This window comes from Oncorhynchus tshawytscha, linkage group LG28 (genome assembly GCF_018296145.1).
Source record: "Oncorhynchus tshawytscha isolate Ot180627B linkage group LG28, Otsh_v2.0, whole genome shotgun sequence".
NCBI lineage: Eukaryota > Metazoa > Chordata > Actinopteri > Salmoniformes > Salmonidae > Oncorhynchus > Oncorhynchus tshawytscha.
Window position 1 is genome coordinate 38268154 of NC_056456.1, and position 24126 is coordinate 38292279.

A 24126-nucleotide genomic window follows, 5' to 3' on the forward strand; every position below is an offset into this window, starting at 1 on the left:
GACTGGGAGTCTGACTGACGCACCAAATATTGACACAGTTCTCGCTTCATTTTTAAAAAGACAATGGAAAATGTCAGTCAATTCATTCAATAATAGATTACTTAATATAATGGTCATCAATATGTTGGTTGCCTAAAAATGTCAGATGTGAATCTGCTGAGGTGTAATGGTAACTTTAATCTTTAAACATTAAAAGTAACAGTAACAGATCCGACTCCCCGACCACTGATTTTGGTAAACAGCTGAGGGATGGGTCTGGAGAAATATAGCCACTCTTTAACTCATGGACAGAGCTATAAATACAAGTACAGACCATTTATGATATCAAGATGATAGCTTTTAGAGGCTGCAACCGGGCTTTTAGCGAGGTCCTGCTGAGATAGGCTTCAATGTTAATGCAATAGAAGTCTCTGCCGGCAGCGAGCCACCTGACTGACTGACACATCTATAAGGGACTATTTACGAGTTGTCTCCAAGTTGTTTGTTTGGGGCAGGTATTCCCCCAGGGGTACGTGCAATGCCATCGGGGTTACGCCAAATAAAAATGTGATTCACAGTTTTTTTTAAATGTAAATTAAAAAAAAAAAAATCTTTCTTTTTTTTTCCTTCATATTTTCAAACAGTTCATTTATATTTTTCAACGGGGCTTTACATTTGGGTGAGTTTTTTTCTCTCTCATCTGAATAGCCTCGTTTCACTGCCAAAAATAAAATTAAACCATCTAGTGTTCAGCGAAATAACAACACAATGTCAAATACGAGTAGCCTAGACAAATAATTAATATCCATTCACATGAACCATTACTCTCTCCCAGGAATTTCACTAATGGTCCGTATGTAGCCAAACATAGCTGCTGCTCATGTTGCTATCTGTACTGATGGCGCAAAAGCCATGACAGGGAGACCTAGTGGTAACGCACGTGCAAGCAGTTGCTTCCGATGCCACTTGGGTACACTGCAGCATCCACCGAGAGGCTCTTGCTGCCAAGGGAATGACTGACAGCTTGAAATATGTTTTGAAAACCACAGTGAAAATGGTTAACTTTGTTAAAGTAAGGCCCCTGAACTCCCATGTTCGGGGGCTGGCCTATCTGGGTGATGTTTTTTCCCGCGTGAATGATCTTAATCTAGGATTACAGGGACACTCCACAACTATACTCAATTGTCAGGAAAAAAATTGAGGCTATGATTAAGAAGTTGGATCTCTTCTCTGTCTGCAATAAACAGGACACAGGTCTTTCCATCATTGTATGATTTTTTTGTGTGCAAATGAACTCAAGCTTACAGACAATGTCAAATTTGATATAGCGAAGCACCTGAATGAGTTGTGTTCGCAATTACGCAGGTACTTTCCCAAAAATGATAACACAAACAACTGGATTCGATATCCCTTTCATGCCCTGCCTCCAGTCCACTTACCGATATCTGAACAAGAGAGCCTCATCGAAATTGCAAAAATTGAATTTTAATCAGAAGCCACTGCCAGATTTCTGGATTCAGATTTGTGTTTATCAGTAAAGGAATGAGTGTTACACCGAGGCCTGTACTCTGGAGTGGGATCAATCTTGAAGAGGAGGGTCGGTCATGGTCTGGGGTGGTGTGTCACAGCATCATCGGACTGAGCTTGTTGTCATTGCAGGCAATCTCAACGCTGTGAGTTACAGGGAAGACATCCTCCTCCCTCATGTGGTACCCTTCCTGCAGGCTCATTCGGACATGATCCTCCAGCATGACAATGTCACCAGCCATACTGCTCGTTCTGTGCTTGATTTCCTGCAAGACAGGAATGTCAGTGTTCTGCCGTGGCCAAAGAAGAAAACCCGGATCTCAATCCCATTGAACACGTCTGGGACCTGTTGGATTGTAGGGTGAGGGCTAGGGCCATTCCCCCCAGAAATATCCAGGAACTTGCAGGTGCCTTGGTGGGAGAGTGGGGTAACATCTCACAGCAACAACTGGCAAATATGGTGCAGTCCATAAGGAGGAGATGCACTGCAGTTCTTAATGCAGCTGGTGGCCACAGCAGATACTGACTGTTACTTTTGATTTTGACCCCTCCCTTTTTTCAGGGACACATTATTCAGTTTCTGTTAGTCACATGTCTGTGGAACATGTTCAGTTTGTGTCTCAGTTGTTGAATCTTATGTTCATACAAACATTTACACGTTAAGTTTGCTGAACATAAACGCAGTTGACAGTGAGAGGAAGTTAATTTTTTTGCTGAGTTTATGTCAGATGACCTTACATGTCCTCTGTATTTATGGTTGATCTATTTCTGGATCCAGCTTTACAAGGTAGAGGGAACAACGGTGCTGAACACAAACGAGTTGGGCCAGGTGCAATTAAAAGGGCCATGAATCGGGACGAATGTGTTGAATGGAAATAACATCAACAAAAAACTCTGAAATGCCACACTGCTTCAGTAGGGACAGCTTAGCTTGGGGCCTTGTGCTTCTCTCCCAGTGTGACTCAGTGGGGACAGCTTAGCTTGGGGCCTTGTGCTTCTCTCCCATTGCGACTCAGTGGGGACAGTTTAGCTTGGGGCCTTGTGCTTCTCTCCCAGTGTGACTCAGTGGGGACAGTTTAGCTTGGGGCCTTGTGCTTCTCTCCCAGTGTGACTGAGTGGGGACAGTTTAGCTTGGGGCCTTGTGCTTCTCTCCCATTGGGACTCAGTGGGGACAGTTTAGCTTGGGGCCTTGTGCTTCTCTCCCATTGGGACTCAGTGGGGACAGTTTAGCTTGGGGCCTTGTGCTTCTCTCCCATTGTGACTCAGTGGGGACAGTTTAGCTTGAGTCCTTGTGCTTCTCTCCCATTGTGACTGAGTGGGGACAGTTTAGCTTGGGGCCTTGTGCTTCTCTCCCAGTGTGACTCAAGCACCATAAGTGACCAACACAGTAAGTTCATCGGTAGTTAAATCCCTATTTAAAAAATATTGTAATTTTTAGTTTTCCGCATTGTCTCTCCTGGCTCTGTACATATACACCAGCCCCGCGCCCTCGACCATGACGGATTAGGCTGGGCTGGACCCCCAGAGGAAAAGGCTTAGTTGGCACAAAATGGCGGCTCGGTTGAGGCTTTGCAGCGATAGACTAATCCTGTCTTCGTCTCACATGGCACCCTATACCCTACGTAGTGCACTACTTTTTGAACAGAGCCCTATGGAGGTTGGTGAAAAGTAGTGCACTACAAAGGGAATAGGTTGCCATGTGAGATGCAGACCCAGTGCCCCAGACAGGCAGGAAGAACTTTGGGCGTCTGAAGAACATGTGGGAGAGGTCTTCAGAAATACAAGGATGCTGCCACACAATGTATTCTCCACGATAACAGGATTGAACATTGAGGCCAAATCATGTAAATACATCATATAACCATGCCTCATATATCTTTGGAAATTCAAGATGATCGTTGGAGATAGAAACTCAAAGCATCTCGGAGTAGGAAAGCTGATCTTGGATCAGACCCCCCGTCACTGCCGTTGAAAGAAGAGGACCAAGGTGTGGCGTGGTGAGCGTACATAGTCCTTTTATTTATATGTAAACAATACGAAAAACCAACCGTGACGCTTAAGGCTATAGTGCCAACAAACAAAGACAACTTCCCACACAGAAAGGAGGGGAAAAGGGCTACCTAAGTATGGTTCCCAATCAGAGACAACGATAGACAGCTGTCCCTGACTGAGAACCATACCCGGCCAAAACATAGAAAAACAAAATCATAGAAAACGAAACCTAGAATGCCCACCCCAAATCACACCCTGACCAAACCAAATAGAGACATGAAAACGATTTCTAAGGTCCATATAATCTGCTTCATTATGATCTAAAAGGCAAAACTGATCTTAGATCAGTTGACTATAGGAGGCCATAATATCTAGCGCTATCAACAGAAAATATGTTGAGTCATTCTGTTTAACAGAGATGGTGTTAAGCAAAGGGATCATTGGGGGAAGTAATAACACAACTGCAGCTTTGAAAGGGACCTTTCACTCAAACCTCTGTTTTCTCAGGAGCCTGAGGTACAGTAACTGGAAAACCGACTGTATCTATCCCGTCACTCTCTCTCTAGTTCTCTCTATCCCCAAAATAATAATCACAAAGCAATCTGTTGATAGACACCTTAGGTGAAAGGGCCTAGAGAGAGAGAGAGAGAGGAGAGAGAGAGAGAGAGAGAGAGAGAGAGAGAGAGATTTACAAAGGGGCAAGATAAAGAAACCCAAAAGTAAAAAAGAAAGGGTTGAAAAGAACAAAAGAGTATTGGGGAAAAGCCTGAATGTAGAAGTTGTCTGAGGTTTAACTTGTTTGAAAACCATGTGAAGAATGAAATACAAACTACACTGTCTCCCTACATCCCATAGCTGCAAGATGCACAAGGAGCTTGGTTGGACCATGGCACCTCCTAACATAGAGTGTGACTGACAAACAAATGGGAGAATCTCAGTGGAGAAACTAACCTTCTGCATGGCACAACATCGTTCAACACAACAACCTCTTCATAAGGCAGCCTGATATGGAAATAGACTGGCTCTAACCAGAATAGAAAGAGGAGAGGGAGGCCCCGGTGCACAACTGAGTAAGAGGACAAGTACATTAGTGTGTCTAGTTTGAGAAACAGACGCCTCACAAGTCCTCAACTGGAAGTTAAATAGTACCCGCAAAACACATCTCAACGTCAACAGTGAAGAGGCGACTCCAGGATGCTGGCCTTCTAGGCAGCTCCAGATACTCAAGTAGTCTAACGAAGGCCAGTTTTATTGCTTCTTGAATCAACACGACAGTTTTCAGCTGTGCTAACATAATTGCAAAAGGGTTTTCTAATGACCAATTAGCCTTTTAAAATGATAAACTTGGATTAGCTAACACAACGTGCCATTGGAACACAGGAGTGATGGTTGCTGATAATGGGCCTCTGTACGAATATGTAGATATTCTATTAAATAAATCAGCCGTTTCCAGCTACAATAGTCATTTACAACATGAACAATGTCTACACTGTATTTCTAATCAATTTGATTAGATTATTTTAATGGACAAAAAATAGCTTTTCTTTCAAAAACAAGGACATTCCTTAGTGACCTCAAACTTTTGAAGGTTAGTGTATATTTTAGTTTTTGTGTGCTTTTGTTTGTGACAACCAGCAATTATCTAAGCAATTTGATCCCACTCCCTCTCGCATGCCAAGCGAGCGATCTACCACTTGAGCTAATTCCCCAGTTCTACAGTGAAGTGGTTAATGCCTGATGTTCTATAGCGAAGTTCTTAAAGTCTGATGTTCTACAGTGAAGTTCTTAAGGCCTGATGTTCTACAGTGAAGTTCTTAAGGTCTGATGTTCTATAGCGAAGTTCTTACAGCCTGATGTTCTATAGCGAAGTTCTTACGGCCTGATGTTTTATAGTGAAGTTCTTAAGGCCTGATGTTCTATAGTGAAGTTGTTCATGCCTGATGTTCTACAGTGAAGTTGTTTTTATGTATTTAACTAGGCAAGTCAGTTAAGAACAAATTGTTATTTACAATGATGGCCTACCCCAGACAACACTGGAATCAAACCAGGGTCTGTAGTGATACCTCTAGCACTGAGATGCAGTGCCTTAGACAGCTGCGCCACTCGGGAGCCCTAAAACAGTTTTGTCGTTGCGCTGCGAGGTTCAAACCTGACTGAGGAGATTTCAAGTCTAACGCCTTGACCACTTCGCCTTGACCACTCAGTATTTTATATTCCAACAGTGTACACTGATAATGCAGTAAAACATCAGATATCAGTCAAGGGGCCACATGAAGGAGCTTGCAGGCCTGATGTGGCCCTGATTTGTTCTGGTAAAATGGCTTACCCAGTAGTGTGAGGATGCAGGCCAGGATGGCAATGAGGGCCCCGGTGCTGAGGCCCGCTGAGAGCATGGAGTTCTCACTCCCACACGACTGGGGGATCCCATCAGGGTCACAGTCGCACACCCGGATGGACAGGGTGTTGGTGCTGCTGAGGGCGGGGCTCCCATTGTCCATGATGAGGACGGGGAGGCGGTACACATTCTGGTGGCGGCGCTGGAAACCCCCTCGCTTGGTCAGCACAGAAGCCGTGTTGTCTTGGGGAGGGGGGAGGCATATCAATACACTGATAAAATTGTGTTCAGACAGTAATACTTGGTGGATTCTAACAAATCATGACAAACATTAGCTGATATGGGGTTTACATAATGGAAAATAGACAATCAAGGCAAGGAAACCACAATATGGTTGTGGAGCTGCTCCTGCCTGGTGACCAAGCATCCATTTTGAATGGCTCCCTTATTTGTTTAGACTGTTCTGCTGCCAACTGTGCAAGTTTTATCGGCCCAATATGACCATGTGTCTGGCCGGTTAGTGCTATCCGGGATCCTTGTGGCGTTTCTACCCTATACCCTAACCTTTACCCCTACCCATTCCGGGTCAGGTACTTACCTTTGTTGTCTCTCAGGGTGAAGTTGAGATTCCCAGCAGCCTCAGCGGTCAGGGAGAAGAAGAAGCGATGTCCACTCTGAGGCTGGTCTCGGTCAACAGCACTGATGGTCTCAATGACCTGTAGGGGATAGATGACCAAAGGTTACATTCAGTTCAGGTCAGTTCAGTTTATTGTGTTGCATTCTGTAGTACGGTGTCTATATTAGAACAGTCTCAGCAGGACTTGTATATATCTACTGTCGAGAGCTGTCTTAATATTACGTAACCACTTAAGGGTCATAGTGGGAGAAAAAAATCAATTCCCTCCTTTTTTTACATCTGTTGCCTCAGATTTTTTTTATTTGTTCCCTCAATATAAAAATGTATTCCCTCAATATAAAAATGTATTCCCTCGATGTAAAAATGTATTCCCTCGATGTAAAAATGTGTTCTCTCAATATAAAAATGTGCTCCCGGGCCTTCCGAGTGGAACAGCAGTATATTGGCACTGCAATGCAGTGCTAATGGCATCACTACAGACCGGGTTCGTTCCTGGGCTGTTTCACCACCGGACGTGATCGGGTGTCCCATAGGGTGGCACACAATTGGCTAAGTGCCGTCCAGGTTAGGGGAGGGTTTGACTGGGGAAGCTATACCTGGCTCATCATGCTCTAGTGACTCCTAGTGGTGGGCCGGACGCCTGCAGGCTGACCTCTGTTGTCAGTTGAACAGTGTTTCTTCCGACACATTGATGCAACTGACTTCCGTGTTAAAAAGTTAACGTCTTATGGCTGCAGGGGCAGTATTGAGTAGATTGGATGAAAGGTGCCCAGAGGTGCCCAGAGTAAACGGCCTGCTCCTCATTCCCAGTTGCTAATATATGCATATTATTATTAGTATTGGATAGAAAACACTCGGAAGTTTCTAAAACTGTTTGAATGATGTCTGTGAATATAACAGAACTCATATGGCAGGCAAAAACCTGAGAAGAAATCCAAACAGGAAGTGAGAAATCTGAGGTTGGTCAATTTTCAACCCAGGCCCAATTGAATTTACAGTGGGATATGGATGAAGTTGCACTTCCTAGGGCTTCCACTAGATGTCAACGTTCTTTAGAGACTTGAATGAGGTGTCTATTGTATTGTGAGGCTGAATGAGAGGGGAATGAGTCAGGTTACTGGCAGAGAGACATTTCCTGGTCACACGCAATTCACATATCGACCTGCATTCCATTGCTTCTCTAGACACAAAGGAATTCTCCAGTTGGAACTTTATTGAAGATTTATGATAACAACACCCTAAAGATTGATTCTATACTTAGTTTGAAATGTTTCTAAGACCTGTACTATAGCTTTTTGAAGTTTTTGACCGAAGTTATGCACGAGCGTTTGGATTTGTATACCTAACGCGCTAACAAAAGTAGCTACTTGGACATAAATAATGGACATTATTGAACAAATCAAGCATTTATTGTGGAACAGCGATTCCTGGGAGTGCATTCTGATGAAGATCATCAAAGGTAAGGGAATATTTATAACGTAATATTTGATATCTGTTTGACTCCAACATGGCGGAAAATTGTATTTGTTTTCTGAGCGCCGTCTCAGATTATTGCATGGTTTGCTTTTTCCGTAAAGTTTTTTAGAAATCTGACACAGCGGTTGCATTAAGGAGAGGTATATATATAATTCCATGTGTCTAACTTGTATTATCATCTGCATTTATGATGAGTATTTCTGTTGAATCGATGTGGCTATACAAAATCACTGGATGTTTTTGGAACTAGTGAACGTAATGCACCAATGTAAACTCAGATTTTTTTTAGAAATATTAAGAAGATCATCAAAGGTTAGTGATTAATTTTATCTTTATTTGTGATTTTTGTGACTCCTCTCTTCGGCTGGAAAAATGGCTGTGTTTTTCTGTGGCTTGGTGGTGACCTAACATAATCGCTTGTGGTGCTTTTGCTGTAAAGCCTATTTGAAATCGGACACTGTGGTTGGATTAACAACAAGATTACCTTTAAAACGGTATAAGATACATGTATGTTTGAGGAATTTTAATTATGGGATTTCTGTTGTTTTGAATATGGCGTCCTGTACTTTCACTGGCTGTTGTCATATCATCCAGTTAACGGGATTGCAGCCCTAAGAAGTTTTAAGAAGCGCAGTTTGGCGGGTCATGTTTCGGAGGACGCATGACTCGACCTTCACCTCTCCCGAGCCCGTTGGGGAGCTGCAGCGATGAGACAACATCGAAATCGGGGAGAGAAGAAAAAGGGTAAAATACCAAAAAAATGTAATAATAATGTGTTCTCTCAAATGCTTTTATTAATTACCTCTATTCATTAATTTGTTCCTCTGGATCTCTCCTGCAGATTCGAGTGCATGTCTTTATCATGGATTGATCAGAGTTAATTGAATTGAAATACAAAGATTTTCTTTGTTGTTTGAATATATTATTGCGACAACAACAACAACAACAACAACAACAAAACACACACCATTTATTTACAGACCGGGTTCGTTCCTGGGCTGTTTCACCACCGGACGTGATCGCGTGTCCCATAGGGTGGCACACAATTGGCTAAGTGCCGTCCAGGTTAGGGGAGGGTTTGACTGGGGAAGCTATACCTGGCTCATCATGCTCTAGTGACTCCTAGTGGTGGGCCGGACGCCTGCAGGCTGACCTCTGTTGTCAGTTGAACAGTGTTTACTCCCTTTTTCAGAACCATGGATGATATGGCTGACTTGATAAACCACAAATCAAATGTTAAGCTACTCCTGACTCTTGGTGGATTTGCGGAGCCTATCTGAGGATTAGCCTGGCTGTTTTCTTTCTCCACCATGACCCCCAAAGGGTATAATATGAACTCTATACTGGACCACTGAGTGAAAAAAGAAGAGCCAAATCAACATTTATAATAAAAATGCACAGACAACATTTTCAGAGATGACAATAGGCCACACCAAGAGATAGAGCCATATACTGTAAAACACCAGCTATAACATCTGACATGACAATATGGATGGTGATATTAGTGATACATCGAGGGGAAAGGCAGTACCACACTCAATATATGGGCTGGGACTAATTTAGAAGACCGTTACACCACTTACAAAATCCCCATTGAACCCTTGTGCGTGTGGTCAGGATTAGCCTCTTACCAATATGATGACCCTTTCAACAATACTCATAAAAATAACAATAATGTTACATTGGTATGTTTTTCATTAGGTTGATATAGAGTATTGTTAGTAGAACCTGGTATTATACTTATATGATATGACTTGATAAATGTGTGTGTATTGCAAGCTAGGTCTGCTGCAGAACAACAAAAAGAGGAAGGCCCCAAAATTTGGCAAAGACTCCGACCACCCAAGTTAGTGCACCAAGTCTGGAACCAACAGGACAGCTTCTACCCCCAAGCCATAAGATTGCTAAATAGTTAGTCCATAGTGATTGGTTAACTATTTAACTATATGCATTTACTCTCTTTGCACTAGCTCTTTTGACTCATCACATACGCTGATGCTACTGTCTATTATCTATCCTGCCTAGTCACTTTATCCCTACCTATATGTACATACAGTGCCTACAGAAAGTATTCATACCCATTCACTTATTTCACATTTTGTTGTGTTACAGCCTGAATTCAAAATGGATTCAATAATATTTTTCTTCCTCACCCATCTACACACAATACCCCATAATGACAAAGTGAAAACATGTTTTTAGAAATGTTTGCAAATGTATTTAATTTGAAATATAGAAATATCTCATTTACATTAGTATTAACACCCCTGAGTCAATACTTTCTAGAAGCACTTTTGGCAGTGACTACAACTTAATCTTTCAGGGTAAGTTTCTTAGAAATTTCCACACCTGGATTGTGCAACATTTGCCCATTATTCTTTTCAAAATTATTCAAGCTCTGACAAAATGGTTGTTGATCCTTGACAATCATTTTCAGGTCTTGCCATAGATTTTCAAATATTTTCAAGTCAAAACTGTAACTCAGCCACTCAGGAACATTCACCATCTTCTTGGTAAGCAACTCCAGTGTAGATATGGCCTTGTGTTTTAGGTTATTGTCCTGCTGAAAGGTGAATTCATCTCCCAGTGTCTGGTGGAAAGCAGATTGAACCAGGTTTTTCTCTAGGATTTTGCATGTGCTTAGCTCCAATCTATAAAAAAAATTTATCCTGAAAAACTCTCCAGTCCTTAATGATTACAAGCTTACCTATAACATGATACAGCCACCACTATGCTTGAAAATATGGAGAGTAGTACTCAGTAATGTGTTGTATTGGATTTTTAAAATTCTGTACAGGCTTCCTTTTTGTCAATTTGTCCACGATTTGGCCACACTTTGTCCCCGATTTTTTATTTTTTGCAGTATTACTTTAGTGTTGCAAACAGGATACATGTTTTGGAATATTTTTATTCTGTACGGACTTCCTCCTTTTCACTGTCAGTTGAGTTTGTATTGTGTAGTTACTATAATGTTGTTGATTCATCTTCAGGTTTCTCTCGCCACAACCATTAAACTCTGTAACTGTTTTAAAGTCACCATTGGCCTCATTGTGAAATCCCTGAGCAATTTCCTTCCTGTCCAGCTGCTAAGTTAAGAAAGGACGCCTGTATCTTTGTAGTGACTGGGTGTATTGATTTTTGTTATTTTTATTTTATTTAACCTTTATTTAACAAGTCAGTTAAGAACAAATTCTTATTTTACAATGACGGCCTACCCCGGCCAAACCCTAACCCGGACAACACTGAGCCAATTGAACATTGCCCTATGGGCCCCCCCGATCACAGCTGGTTGTGATACAGCCTGGAATTGGACATGGGTCTGTATTGATACCTCTAGTACTGAGATACAGTGCCTTAGACCGCAGCACCACTCGGGAGCGCCGAGTTGATACACTGGCCAAAGTGTAATTATTAACTTCACCATGTTCAAAGGGATATTTTTTTACCCATCTACCAATAGGTGCACTTCTTTGCGAGGCATTGGAAGACCTCCCTGGTCTTTGTGGTTGAATCTGTGTTTGAAATTCACTGCTTGACTGAGGGATCTTACATATAATTATATGTGTGGGGTACAGAGATGAGGAAGTCGTTCACACAGGTGAGTCCATGCAACTTATTATGTGACATGTTGAGCAAATATTTTACTCCTGAATTATTTAGGCGATAAGAAATGGGGTTGAATACTTATTGACTCAAGACATTTACAGCTTTTTATTAAGTTATAAAAATGTCCAAAGACATAATTCCACTTTTGACATTATAAGGTATTATGTGTATGCAGTGACAGAAAAAAATCTAAATGTAATCCATTTTAAATTCAGGCTGTAACAAAGCAAACATGTTAAAAAGGCGAATACTTTCGGCATGGTATCTAATCTCAATTACCCCGTACCCCTGCACTTCGACTTGGTACTGGTATCCTGTGTATATAACCAAGTTATCATTACTAATTGTGTATATATTCCTTGGTATTATTGTTTTTCTATAATCACAAACATTTTTTTACTCTGCATCGTTGGGAAGGGCCCGGAAGTAAGCATTTCACTGTTAGTCTACACCTGCTGTTTATGAAGCATGTGATAAATAACATTTGATTTGAAATAGATTAAAATACATAGGAGTGTGAATTCTATTATTATATCACCTTGAAATGATCTCATAAACACCATCATATCACTTCCAAACCAAATGGAAAAGGTTTAAGCCAAATAACTAATACTTGCACACAAAGAAGACACACACACACAGAAATCAGTACACACAATGTTTGCCTCGGACAATTTAAGCATTAAAGTGGAAAAGCCATTCCCGGGCTGGCTTACGATTTATGACACACATGAAAAAAACCCACACCATTTAAAAGTGCTGTGTTTAAAAGATGATTATCAGTGGAGGCCTCATCAGGTGGCGCTATAAGAAGATTCCCCCCCGGCCCGACGCTCTGCGGTTGCCTAATCCCCCTAGCTTTGGCTGGGTAAAACACCGGCCGTGCCGAGCCCTGCCCTCGTGAAGAGCAAGTCAGCACAAAACCTCAATATGAGAAAATCTCCTGGAAACTGGAAATGCACCACCATGCCAACAGGGTTTCTGTCCCAAATGGGACCCTCTTCCCTACATAGTGCACTACTTTTGACCAGAGCCCTATGGCACCCAATTCCCTACATAGTGCACTACTTTTGACCAGAGCCCTATGACACCCAATTCCCTCTATAGTGCACTACTTTTGACCAGAGCCCTATGGCACCCAATTCCCTATAGAGTGCACTACTATAGACCAGAGCCCTATGTCACCCTATTCCCTACATAGTGCACTACTTTTGACCAGAGCCCTATATAATGAATATGATTCAATTTGGGATGCACAGTGGGATTGAGTAAAGCAACAACTGTATTTTTTTGTGATAAATTGACATAAATACCTAAATATGCTACCTTGTCCGTGCGAGGATTTAAAGTTTAAACCCACGTGATTATCTGGATGGATTTAGTGTCATATTTGTTTAGGTAGCTCAATATGTGTTGTCTCGTCTCACTTAACAGTGAGTGAATATTTGGCACAGGACTTTGAGAGGTTTAAGGGCTTTTTTAGGATCATCAAATAAATATTCTATAAATAAACAGTTTATTTTATATAAGTGTTATTTATGTGTTTGGTTTATTTTCTATTTGTTTTAATTTTCTGTTTGATTTATTTATGAGCACATTTTCTGCTTTGAGACCAACATGTTGCGTTTATATTTGTTTTCAGTATATTGCTATGAGGAAAGGGTTCAAAAACGGTGTCATGGGTCAAGTAGCCGACAGCGAGATAGATATGTAAATTATAGATCATATAACATACACTTGGAAGATAGCATGCTTTACCCATATATACTGTTTTGTTCACCCTTTCAAGATCATGCTATTTCCCCAAAAAGGGCCCTTGACTGAAAAGTGCCCATGGGTAATGGTACTATAGGTATATTATAGGTACACGATAAATATATATTTTTGAACCATTCCATTGTAGATTTTGCTTTATGTTTTGGATCATTGTCTTGTTGGAAGACAAATCTCCGTCCCAGTCTCAGGTCTTTTGCAGACTCCATCAGGTTTTCTTCCAGAATGGTCCTGTATTTGGCTCCATCCATCTTCCCATCAATTTTAACCATCTTCCCTGTCCCTGCTGAAGAAAAGCAGGCCCAAACCATGATGCTGCCACCACCATGTTTGACAGTGGGGATGGTGTTCAGGGTGATGAGCTGTGTTGCTTTTACGCCAAACATAACGTTTTGCATTGTTGCCAAAAAGTTCAATTTTGGTTTCATCTGACCAGAGCACCTTCTTCCACATTGTTTGGTGTGTCTCCCAGGTGGCTTGTGGCAAACTTTAAACGACACTTTTTATGGATATCTTTAAGAAATGGCTTTCTTCTTGCCCCTCTTCCATAAAGGCCAGATTTGTGCAATATACGACTGATTGTTGTCCTATGGACAGAGTCTCCCACCTCAGCTGTAGATCTCTGCATTTCATCCAGAGTGACCATGGGCCTCTTGGCTGCATCTCTGATCAGTCTTCTCCTTGTATGAGCTGAAAGTTTAGAGGGACGGCCAGGTCTTGGTAGATTTGCAGTGGTCTGATACTTCTTCCATTTCAATATTATCGCTTGCACAGTGCTCCTTGGGATGTTTAAAGCTTAGGAAATCTTTTTGTATCCAAATCCGGCTTTAAACTTCTTCACAACAGTATCTCGGTCCTGCCTGTTGTGTTTCTTGTTCTTCATGATGCTCTCTGCGCTTTTAACGGACCTCTGAGACTATCACAGTGCAGGTGCATTTATACGGAGACTTGATTACACACAGGTGGATTGTATTTATCATCATTAGTCATTTAGGTCAACATTGGATCATTCAGAGATCCTCACTGAACTTCTGGAGAGAGTTTGCTGCACTGAAAGTAAAGGGGCTGAATAATTTTGCACGCCCAATTTTTCAGTTTTTGATTTGTTAAAAAAGTTTGAAATATCCAATAAATGTTGTTCCACTTCATGATTGTGTCCCACTTGTTGTTGATTCTTCACAAAAAATACAGTTTTATATCTTTATGTTTGAAGCCTGAAATGTGGCAAAAGGTCGCAAAGTTCAAGGGGGCCGAATACTTTCGCAAGGCACTGTATATATATATGTACACACAAAAGTATGTGGACTCCGCTTCAAATTAATGGATTCGGCTACTTCAGCCACACCCGTTGCTGATAAGTGTATAACAATGTGCAGACAGTCATGCAATCTCGATAGACAAACATTGGCAGCAGAATGGCCTTACTGAAGAGCTCAGTGACTTTTAACGTGGCACCATCATAGGATGCCACCTTTCCAAAAAGTCAGTTATTGAAATTTCTGCCCTGCTAGATCTGCACCAGGTCAACATCTAGGAGCAACAACGGCTCAGCCGCAAAGTGGTAGGCCACACAAGCTCCCAGAACGGGACCACCGAGTACTGAAGCACGTAGCGCGTAGAAATCGTCTTTCCTCGGTTGCAACATTCACGACTGAGTTCCAAACTGCCGCTGGAATCAACGTCAGCACAAGAACTGTTAGTCTGGAGCTTCATGTAATGGGTTTCCATGGTTTCCATGGCCGAGCAGCCGCACACAAGCCACTGGACTCAGTGGAAACACATTCTCTGGATGGATGAATCACGCTTCACTATCTGGCACACTACATGCCCCAATGCATAGTTCCAACTGTAAAGTTTGGTGGAGGAGGAATAACGGTCTTAACGCTACAGCATACAATGACATTCTAGACGATTCTGGAATGTCATTCTAGAATTGTGAGTCTAGAATCGGGGGAAGGCCCTTTCCTGTTCCAGCATGGCAGTAACCCCGTGGACAAAGCGAGGTCCATTCAGAAATGCATGTCGAGATCGGTGTGGAATAACTTGACTGGCCTGAACAGAGCCCTGACTTCAACCCCATCGAACACCGACTGCGAGCCAGGCCTAATCGCCCAACATCAGTGCCTCGACCTCACTAATGCTCTTGTGGCTGAATGGAAGAAAATCTCTGCAGCAATGTTCCAACACCTAGCGGACACCTTCCCAGAACCAGTGTCCATATACTTTTGAATTGTGTAGTGTATATACTTCCCAGAACCAGTGTCCATATACTTTTGATCGTGTAGTGTATATACTTCCCAGAACCAGTGTCCATATACTTTTGAATTGTGTAGTGTATATACTTCCCAGAACCAGTGTCCATATACTTTTGATCATGTAGTGTATATACTTCCCAGAACCGGTGTCCATATACTTTTGATCATGTAGTGTATATACTTCCCAGAACCAGTGTCCATATACTTTTGAATTGTGTAGTGTATATACTTCCCAGAACCAGTGTCCATATACGTTTGATCATGTAGTGTATATACTTCCCAGAACCAGTGTCCATATACTTTTGATCGTGTAGTGTATATACCTCCCCAGAACCAGTGTCCATATACGTTTGATCGTGTAGTGTATATACTTCCCAGAACCAGTGTCCATATACGTTTGAATCGTGTAGTGTATATACTTCCCAGAATCAATGTCCATATACTTTTGATAGTGTAGTGTTTATTGTAGGTGTATTATTATATCGGTTATCTGTGATAACAAACTGTAACCTTGTTAACACTATTATCCGTCGCTCCATGGAAGCCCCCATAGAGAACATGCAGTCAGCTAGAAATGCTACACATGTACGAAAGGCTGGGCAGAGACGACACCTCAGACCCGTCACGCTACAGTGGGTCTACTTGTTAGCCAGCCAGTTACTATTCAAATCCTATACCAGCCATTTAGGAAGGCAGCAGCCATTATGGAAAAAGACATACATTCAAATAATAACTTTGACAAGTGCTGGACCGACATATAACAATGGTACTCTGTATGGGATTTAGCATTATTCTTCTTCTTCATCGTCTGCCATTGTGTGAAAAACACCTGGCAGTCAAAATCAGCTCTGGACGACACATCATAACCAATAATGGGATGACAGTTGGAAAAATGGCCGAATCAAGGGCACCTAAACAATAGAGCAGGCACCCTGAGATAGAAAACAGAAGGCAGAGCGAGACAAACTACACGAATAACCCCATTGCAGGTGTGGGATGCCGATGGGACTTAGGGACTGACGCTTACATACCCGCTTACACACCCGCCATCTGTTTTCCATTGCAACGGCTGAAGTGGAAACCTTTTGGGGTTTAGGAAATTAATACATTTGGCTTGTTCATTATTGCTTTGCTTTTGTAAGGAAAAACTCCAGGGAGGAGCATGGGTCATGTAAGGATAGTGCCATTAACAATGAACAACTAGGAACAGCTATTGGTAATCCCTTGTATTCACTCTCCTTCAAAAGGCAAACGTTTTAGTTGACCTTTATTTAACTAGGCAAATCAGTTAAAAGAACAAATGATTATTTACACTGACGGCCTACCCCGACCAAACCTGGACGACGCGTCGCCCAATGAACACTAAGTATGACAGTAATGGCAAGATGTTATTGCTTTACAAATGAACTTTAAGAATGCCATTGCAGATTTGAATTATTTCTATCTAAATTGAAATATCTAGGTATGTGGACCGATGGTGGGAAAGGTATCCTTAATTTACTGAAAATACCCTATCGGACAGAAAGAGACACACCTCCCAAACCACAAACCTAAATCTAAGGGTTTGTGGTTCTTGTAGTCTCTTATCATCTCATTCAAACAGCAGACACGCAATCTTTTACATAAACGTTTAGCGACTACCTTTCCACAGTGTATCTTTAAGTTCTTAATGAGTGATAAACAGTAATTTAAGGCTCCAAAGAGACTGAAACTGGCACACAAATGACACGAAGGGAAAACTGACCACAGGACAAACAACCATTTTTGTTTACTCTTTGCTGTCACAATGATAAGGGCTTTTACTACATTAAAATGTGTCTTTAGCACGTAATTATTGAAACGTTATTATAATTATACTGAAAGGTAATTAAGTCATAACAGATGACATACAAAACGTGATTTACAAAAATGTACAATGCTCTTTTGTTTTCATATTTAAATCATTTGTTCCTCCAGGTGTATTGAATAAGAAAGCATTGGGAACCAGGTGTTCTCGGGGATATGATGCAATAACTAAGAAAGAGACTAATATGAGTATTTTCCTGTTATGGTTATGGTACTTGTATTGAGAGGTGTTATGCTCAAATTTGTAAAAAAAACATTTGTCCCAGGTTCTGGAGTAAATTGTAATATGGAACAAAAATTAAATGTACAAACTTGTAGGCTTCCCAAGTTTCATTAGAAACATGGTTGGGGCATATGTTATTTTATTTGTATTTTTAAATTTGATTTAACTAGGCAAGTCAGTTTAAGAACACGTTCTTATTTTGATTAAATGCCATATGCTTGATAAAACTAGGTACTTGGGAGTAGGTACCAGTGTGCAGATTTATTTTTTGCTCTAGGTTCTTAGTAATTGCTATTTTCTTCTAATATCGGAAAAAGTCAAACATGTGACAACCAGCCCTAGTCTCCCCTACCGCTGACCATTGCAACCGGTCATTACCATTTGTAACAACAAAACATGCCTGCTTGATTGTAATACCCTTCCAGCTTAGACCCCTGTCCTCCAATACAGTTTCCTGTTGACAGATTGAAGTACACCACAAACCCCTTCTTAGTGTCCGCCCCCCACCCCCCCACCCCCCCAGCTGAGCGTCCAGGCTACACAACCAGGACTACCCAATCAATAAGAAACCTCTAAGAACTTAAAAATAAGAACACACATTTCTCAACAATCTATTGACTATTTTGTTTGTGATTGTGACCACTTCAACAACCCTCACGGTCTCAGAAGTTTTGATTTGATTTCCCCTTATGCTCAGTCTTCCGCTGTCTCTCTCAAAGGGCCGGTAGGTACACTGTGCCCAGTATGTTGTTTCTAAGGCCTTAATGGTAGCTGTTTGAGATGTCTTCATGTTATCATTGATAATGAATGCTACTCTCTTTCACACAAGGGTAACAGTAGCAATCCCTTGGTCACAGACTTGCTTCCACAGGAGCATTAGTGAGGTCGGGTTCTCGTCACACGTGAGTCCTAAGGGAGAGACAGAAGAATGCAAACAATATTCTCTCACTCACTCACTCACTCACTCACTCACTCACTCACTCACTCACTCACTCACTCACTCACTCACTCACTCACACACACACACACACACACACACACACACACACACACACACACACACACACACACACACACACACACACACACACACTGTCTTCAAGCCCTCTTTGTGGCAGCTTAGTCAATCAGGGACACAATCAAGTTGTTTGTTTTTACAGGATTGGCCTTGTCATCCAATTACAATCAGGTATTGGCAGTGAATGCGGAACTCACAGGAGTCTAAGGCACTGTTGACGTTGGTTTTGTAAATATTATATACAGTTGAAGTCGGAAGTTTACATACACTTAGGTTGGAGTCAGATTTGTGTGTATTGTTGTGATACTTTGTTGTGTCAGGTACTAATGCACTGTTGGAGCTCGGATTTAAACATGATTTAACCATGGTGAACATACATCTCGCCAATGCAAAACCAAAGAAGTTGACTTTTATGTCATATGCGTAAGTTACAGTTTTGATATTCTTTGCTACTCCTTATCTGATGATGGTCTATTGAGATCCCAGCAGCATCAAAATCATTGTTTTGTTACTAAAGCACCTTATACCACCCACCACTTCGACCTGTATGCTCTAGTCGGCTGGCCCTCGCTACATATTCGTCGCCAGACCCACTGGCTCCAGGTCATCTACAAGTCCATGCTAGGTAAAGCTCCGCCTTATCTCAGTTCACTGGTCACGATGGCAACACCCACCCGTAGCACGCGCTCCAGCAGGTGTATCTCACTGATCATCCCTGAAGCCAACACCTCATTTGGCCGCCTTTCGTTTCAGTTCTCTGCTTCCTGTGACTGGAACGAATTGCAAAAATCGCTGAAGTTGGAGACTTTTATCTCCCTCACCAACTTCAAACATCTGCTATCTGAGCAGCTAACTGATCCCTGCAGCTGTACATAGTCTATCGGTAAATAGCCCACCCAATTTACCTACCTCATCCCCATACCGTTTATATTTATTCACTTTTCTGCTCTTTTGCACACCAGTATCTCTACCTGTACATGACCATCTGATCATTTATCACTCCAGTGTTAATCTGCAAAATTGTAATTATTCGCCTACCTCCTCATGCCTTTTGCACACAATGTATATAGACTCTCTTTTTTTCTACTGTGTTATTGACCTGTTAATTGTTTACTCCATGTGTAACTCTGTGTTGTCTGTTTACACTGCTATGCTTTATCTTGGCCAGGTCGCAGTTGTAAATGAGAACTTGTTCTCAACTAGGCAACCTGGTTAAATTAAGGTGAAATTTAAAAAATTAAAAAATCATTGTCCTGAAGTTTCTTTTCAAAGTAGTACAGGAATCCACTTAATTCATTTGGGAGAAGGTGTATGTACAGTATGTAGGCTAGGGTTTTTCATGTTGTTTTGCTCAGTGTCTCTCGGTGCGGGCAAACAGGGACTCCTTTGAATTGTTTAAGTGGCACAGCCTCGGGATGACAATGATTTTCACAAGTTACCGCTGTTGACGGATTTTAAATGACATAATGCATGATGACAGTTATTAAAATGTCCTCTCGGCCCCAATTCTAGATGGTACACAGGTGGTGTTCAGCCAGGAAGGCTGGTCTCCGATCTGTTTTTATTATATAGCCAACTCCTACAACTCCAAGTTTGACATGTCAACTCCAAGTTTGGCATGTCAACTCCAAGATTGGAATGTCAACTCCAAGATTGGCATTACAATTACCACAGCAGCTGGCTATACAGCACAAACATGTTGAAGGCCAGAGTAATATTCAAGTACTCTAGAGTATACGTGTATATAACATTTTTGGAGCTCAAATCAGTCTAACCTTTAAAGAGATAATTTGAGCATTTTGACAACTAGCATTAGCACAATGATTTGGTCATGATCAGCTAGCTGATCCCATAAACTTCCAGTCATTGAGCTAACGCTAATTAGAAATCGGTCGAGAAACTACCTTCAACTTCCTTTAAAAAGAGAGACATACAAATGGTATCCATAAATTAATCTGACTCTGGGTTACAAACAAAAATGGCTTAATTGACAAAATGTCTAACTATATAATACATAGTTATTCCATAGGAGATCGAATACCATTAATTATATAGGGCTCCCGAGTGGCGCAGCGGTCTAAGCACTGCATCTCAGTGATTGAGGCGTCACTACAGACAAAACTGGCTGTGATCGGGAGTCCCATAGGGCGGTGCACAATTGGCCCAGGGTCGTCCAGGTTTGGCCGTCTTTGTAAATACGAATTTGTTCATAACTGACTTGCCTAGTTAAATAAAACATTATATATAGTTATTCCATATGAGATTGAATACCACAATCTATATAGTTATTCCATATGACATTTAATACCATTAACTATATACCTTATAGTTATTCCATATGAGTTTTAATACTATTACCTATATACTATATAGTTATTCCATGTAAGATTTAATACCACTAACTATATAATAGGATTTCCTGTTATCAACCTCTTGCCTGAGCTCCCGGACAACGTTACAGTCTTTTCCCTGCCTCCTCCTGTGTATGACCTTCTGCCTGCCCCTGGACCAAGCTACCTGCCTCCTCCTGTGTATGACCTTCTGCCTGCCCCTGGACCCAGCTACCTGCCTCCTCCTGTGTATGACCTTCTGCCTGCCCCTGGACCCAGCTACCTGCCTCCTCCTGTGTATGACCTTCTGCCTGCCCCTGGACCCAGCTACCTGCCTCCTCCTGTGTATGACCTTCTGCCTGCCCCTGGACCCAGCTACCTGCCTCCTCCTGTGTATGACCTTCTGCCTGCCCCTGGACCCAGCTACCTGCCCCCTCCTGTGTATGACCTTCTGCCTGCCCCTGGACCCAGCTACCTGCCTCCTCCTATGTATGACCTTCTGCCTGCCCCTGGACCCAGCTACCTGCCTCCTCCTGTGTATGACCTTCTGCCTGCCCCTGGACCCAGCTACCTGCCTTCTCCTGTGTATGACCTTCTGCCTGCCCCTGGACCCAGCTACCTGCCTCCTCCTGTGTATGACCTTCTGCCTGCCCCTGGACCCAGCTACCTACCTTCTCCTGTGTATGACCTTCTGCCTGCCCCTGGACCCAGCTACCTGCCTCCTCCTGTGTATGACCTTCTGCCTGCCCCTGGACCCAGCTACCTGCCTCCTCCTGTGTATGACCTTCTGCCTGCCCCTGGACCCAGCTACCTGCCTCCTCCTGTGTATGACCTTCTGCCTGCCCCTGGACCCAGCTACCTGCCTCCTCCTGTGTATGACCTTCTGCCTGCCCCTGGACCGAGCTACCTGCCTCCTCCTATGTATGACCTTCTGCCTGCCCCTGGACCCAGCTACCTGCCTCCTCCTGTGTATGACCTTCTGCCTGCCCCTGGACCCAGCTACCTGCCTCCTCCTGTGGTCCTTTACAAAAAAACACCTGCTGCGCCCTGCACTTGAAACCAGCTCTCTGTCTCCCATCGTGTTCATTACAATAATATATCATTATTCCATATGAGATTGAAATACTATTAACTATATTATATAGAGTTATTCCATATGAGATTGAAATACTATTAACTACAGTATACAATATGGAGTTATCATAAAGGAGATATAACTTCTCTGTCTTACCATCTGTGTCTCTACAGGCAGTGAGGCACGTAAGCTAAATCAAGACAAACATTTAAATTAGTCTAACGTGCATATACAGTATATATTGGACATAGGTCTGTATAATTAAGCAATAAGGCACGAGGAGGTGTGGTATATGGCCAATATACCACGGCTAAAAGCTGTTCTTATGCACGACTCAACTCGGAGTGCCTGGACACAACCCTTAGCCATGGTATATTAGCCATATACCCCCCGAAGTACATTATTGCTATTATAAACTGGTTAGCAACGTAATTAGAGCAGTAAAAATACCTGTTTTGTCATACCCGTAATATACCACAACTGTCAGCAAATCAGCATTCAGGGCTCAAACTACCCAATTCCTGTGTGGTGCAACGGTCTAAGGCACTGCATCTCTAATGCTAGAGGTGGCACTGCAGACCCTGGTTTGATCCCGGACTGTATCACAACTGGCCGTGATCGTGAGTCCCATAGGGCGCCGCACAATTGGCCCAGCATTGTTCTGGTTAGAGGAGGCCGGGTTAGGCTGTCATTGTAAATAAGAATTTGTTCTTAACTGACTTGCCTAGTTAAATAAATATAATACTAACTATTTAATATATAGTTATCATAAAGGACATGTTATCTCCTCGGCCATACCATCTGTATCTCTACAGGCAGTGGCCCATGAGGAAGAGAAGTGTCCATTCATGTGGATAATCGCCTCATTGGAAGCGCATGAGGGCCTTGAACTCAGCCATTACATAAAAGACAATGTTCTAATGTCAAAGGTCACCAAAGGACACACAGGTCTGTCAGGCCGTGTATCCCTGTTAACCTGATTGGGCTTAATTGCACTCATTAAGAGAGCACCACATATTTAATATGGCTATCATCTCCTACTATAATTATGGCGGGCAGTGGTGTGTGATGCTATTGTATTTCAATGGATTGCTTGAAGAGATTCTTGGGTATGGGGTATGTCAATGTGGTGTGAACAATTCACTGGTATTGTTTTTTGTTGTGAGGACTTAATGATGCCATTTTCACAACACAAAAAGGTGTAATGTCACACACACACACACACACACACCACAGCTGTGCTCCCAATCCACAGAGACAGAGAATGGATGCATAAGTAAATGTGTGGTCTCAGCTTGGCTGGTTGGCTGCCGTGGCAAGCTGACACCGAGTACTTGACACCACGCCACGTTTTCACACAAACCAATTTCATGCCACAATCCCCCCACAGTCCTGTTTTGCATCCCCCTATAAAACCCTTTTCCACATGGCAGCACAAAGCTTTGATCCCCTGATTAGGCACCTGCTATGGAGATCCATGTGACGCCTCTAACTACCTTCACCTGACCGCTGTTGTTTTATACAATTGGCTATGAGACAATTATGGCGCAGAAAATCTTTTTCCACCTCAAAATGTGGTTAGAGCGTTGGACTAGTAACCGGAAGGTTGCGAGTTCAAGGTCGCGAGTTCAAACCCCCGAGCTGACAAGGTACAAATCTGTTGTTCTGCCCCTGAACAGGCAGTTAACCCACTGTTCCTAGCCCGTCATTGAAAATAAGAATTTGTTCTTAACTGACTTGCCTGGTTAAATAAAGGTAAAATAAAATTTAAATAAATAAATATATATGCTTAGTTATCAGTGCTGGGGAAGCTAATCCGAAAATATAGTTTACCAAGCTACCAATTATTTCACACTGGAAAAAGTCGAGTTACACTAAGGCTACCCTTAGAAAAATATATTTTACTTAACTGAAGTTACTTTGAAAATGTAGTTCACTACATTCATACTACTTAAAAAAGTATCACGTGTAAATCTGAAATGTCATAAACGACAAATTACAAGAATAGATCACTTCCGGGTCATATGTTAACAGAATGTGTAATTTAGCCTATTA

General features: G+C 42.2%; 1 protein-coding gene across 1 annotated transcript in view; it reads right to left on the minus strand.

Moving 5' to 3' along the window:
* LOC112246849 (cadherin-7-like) overlaps positions 1–24126 on the minus strand; it is a 61713-nt gene that overhangs the window by 10964 nt on the left and 26623 nt on the right. Inside the window, exons 8-9 of the mRNA XM_024415421.1 lie at positions 6432–6549; positions 5825–6076 (exon numbers count right to left, since the gene is read on the minus strand). Of these exons, the coding sequence (XP_024271189.1) occupies positions 5825–6076; positions 6432–6549 (370 nt within the window). The remainder of the gene's footprint in view (positions 1–5824; positions 6077–6431; positions 6550–24126) is intronic.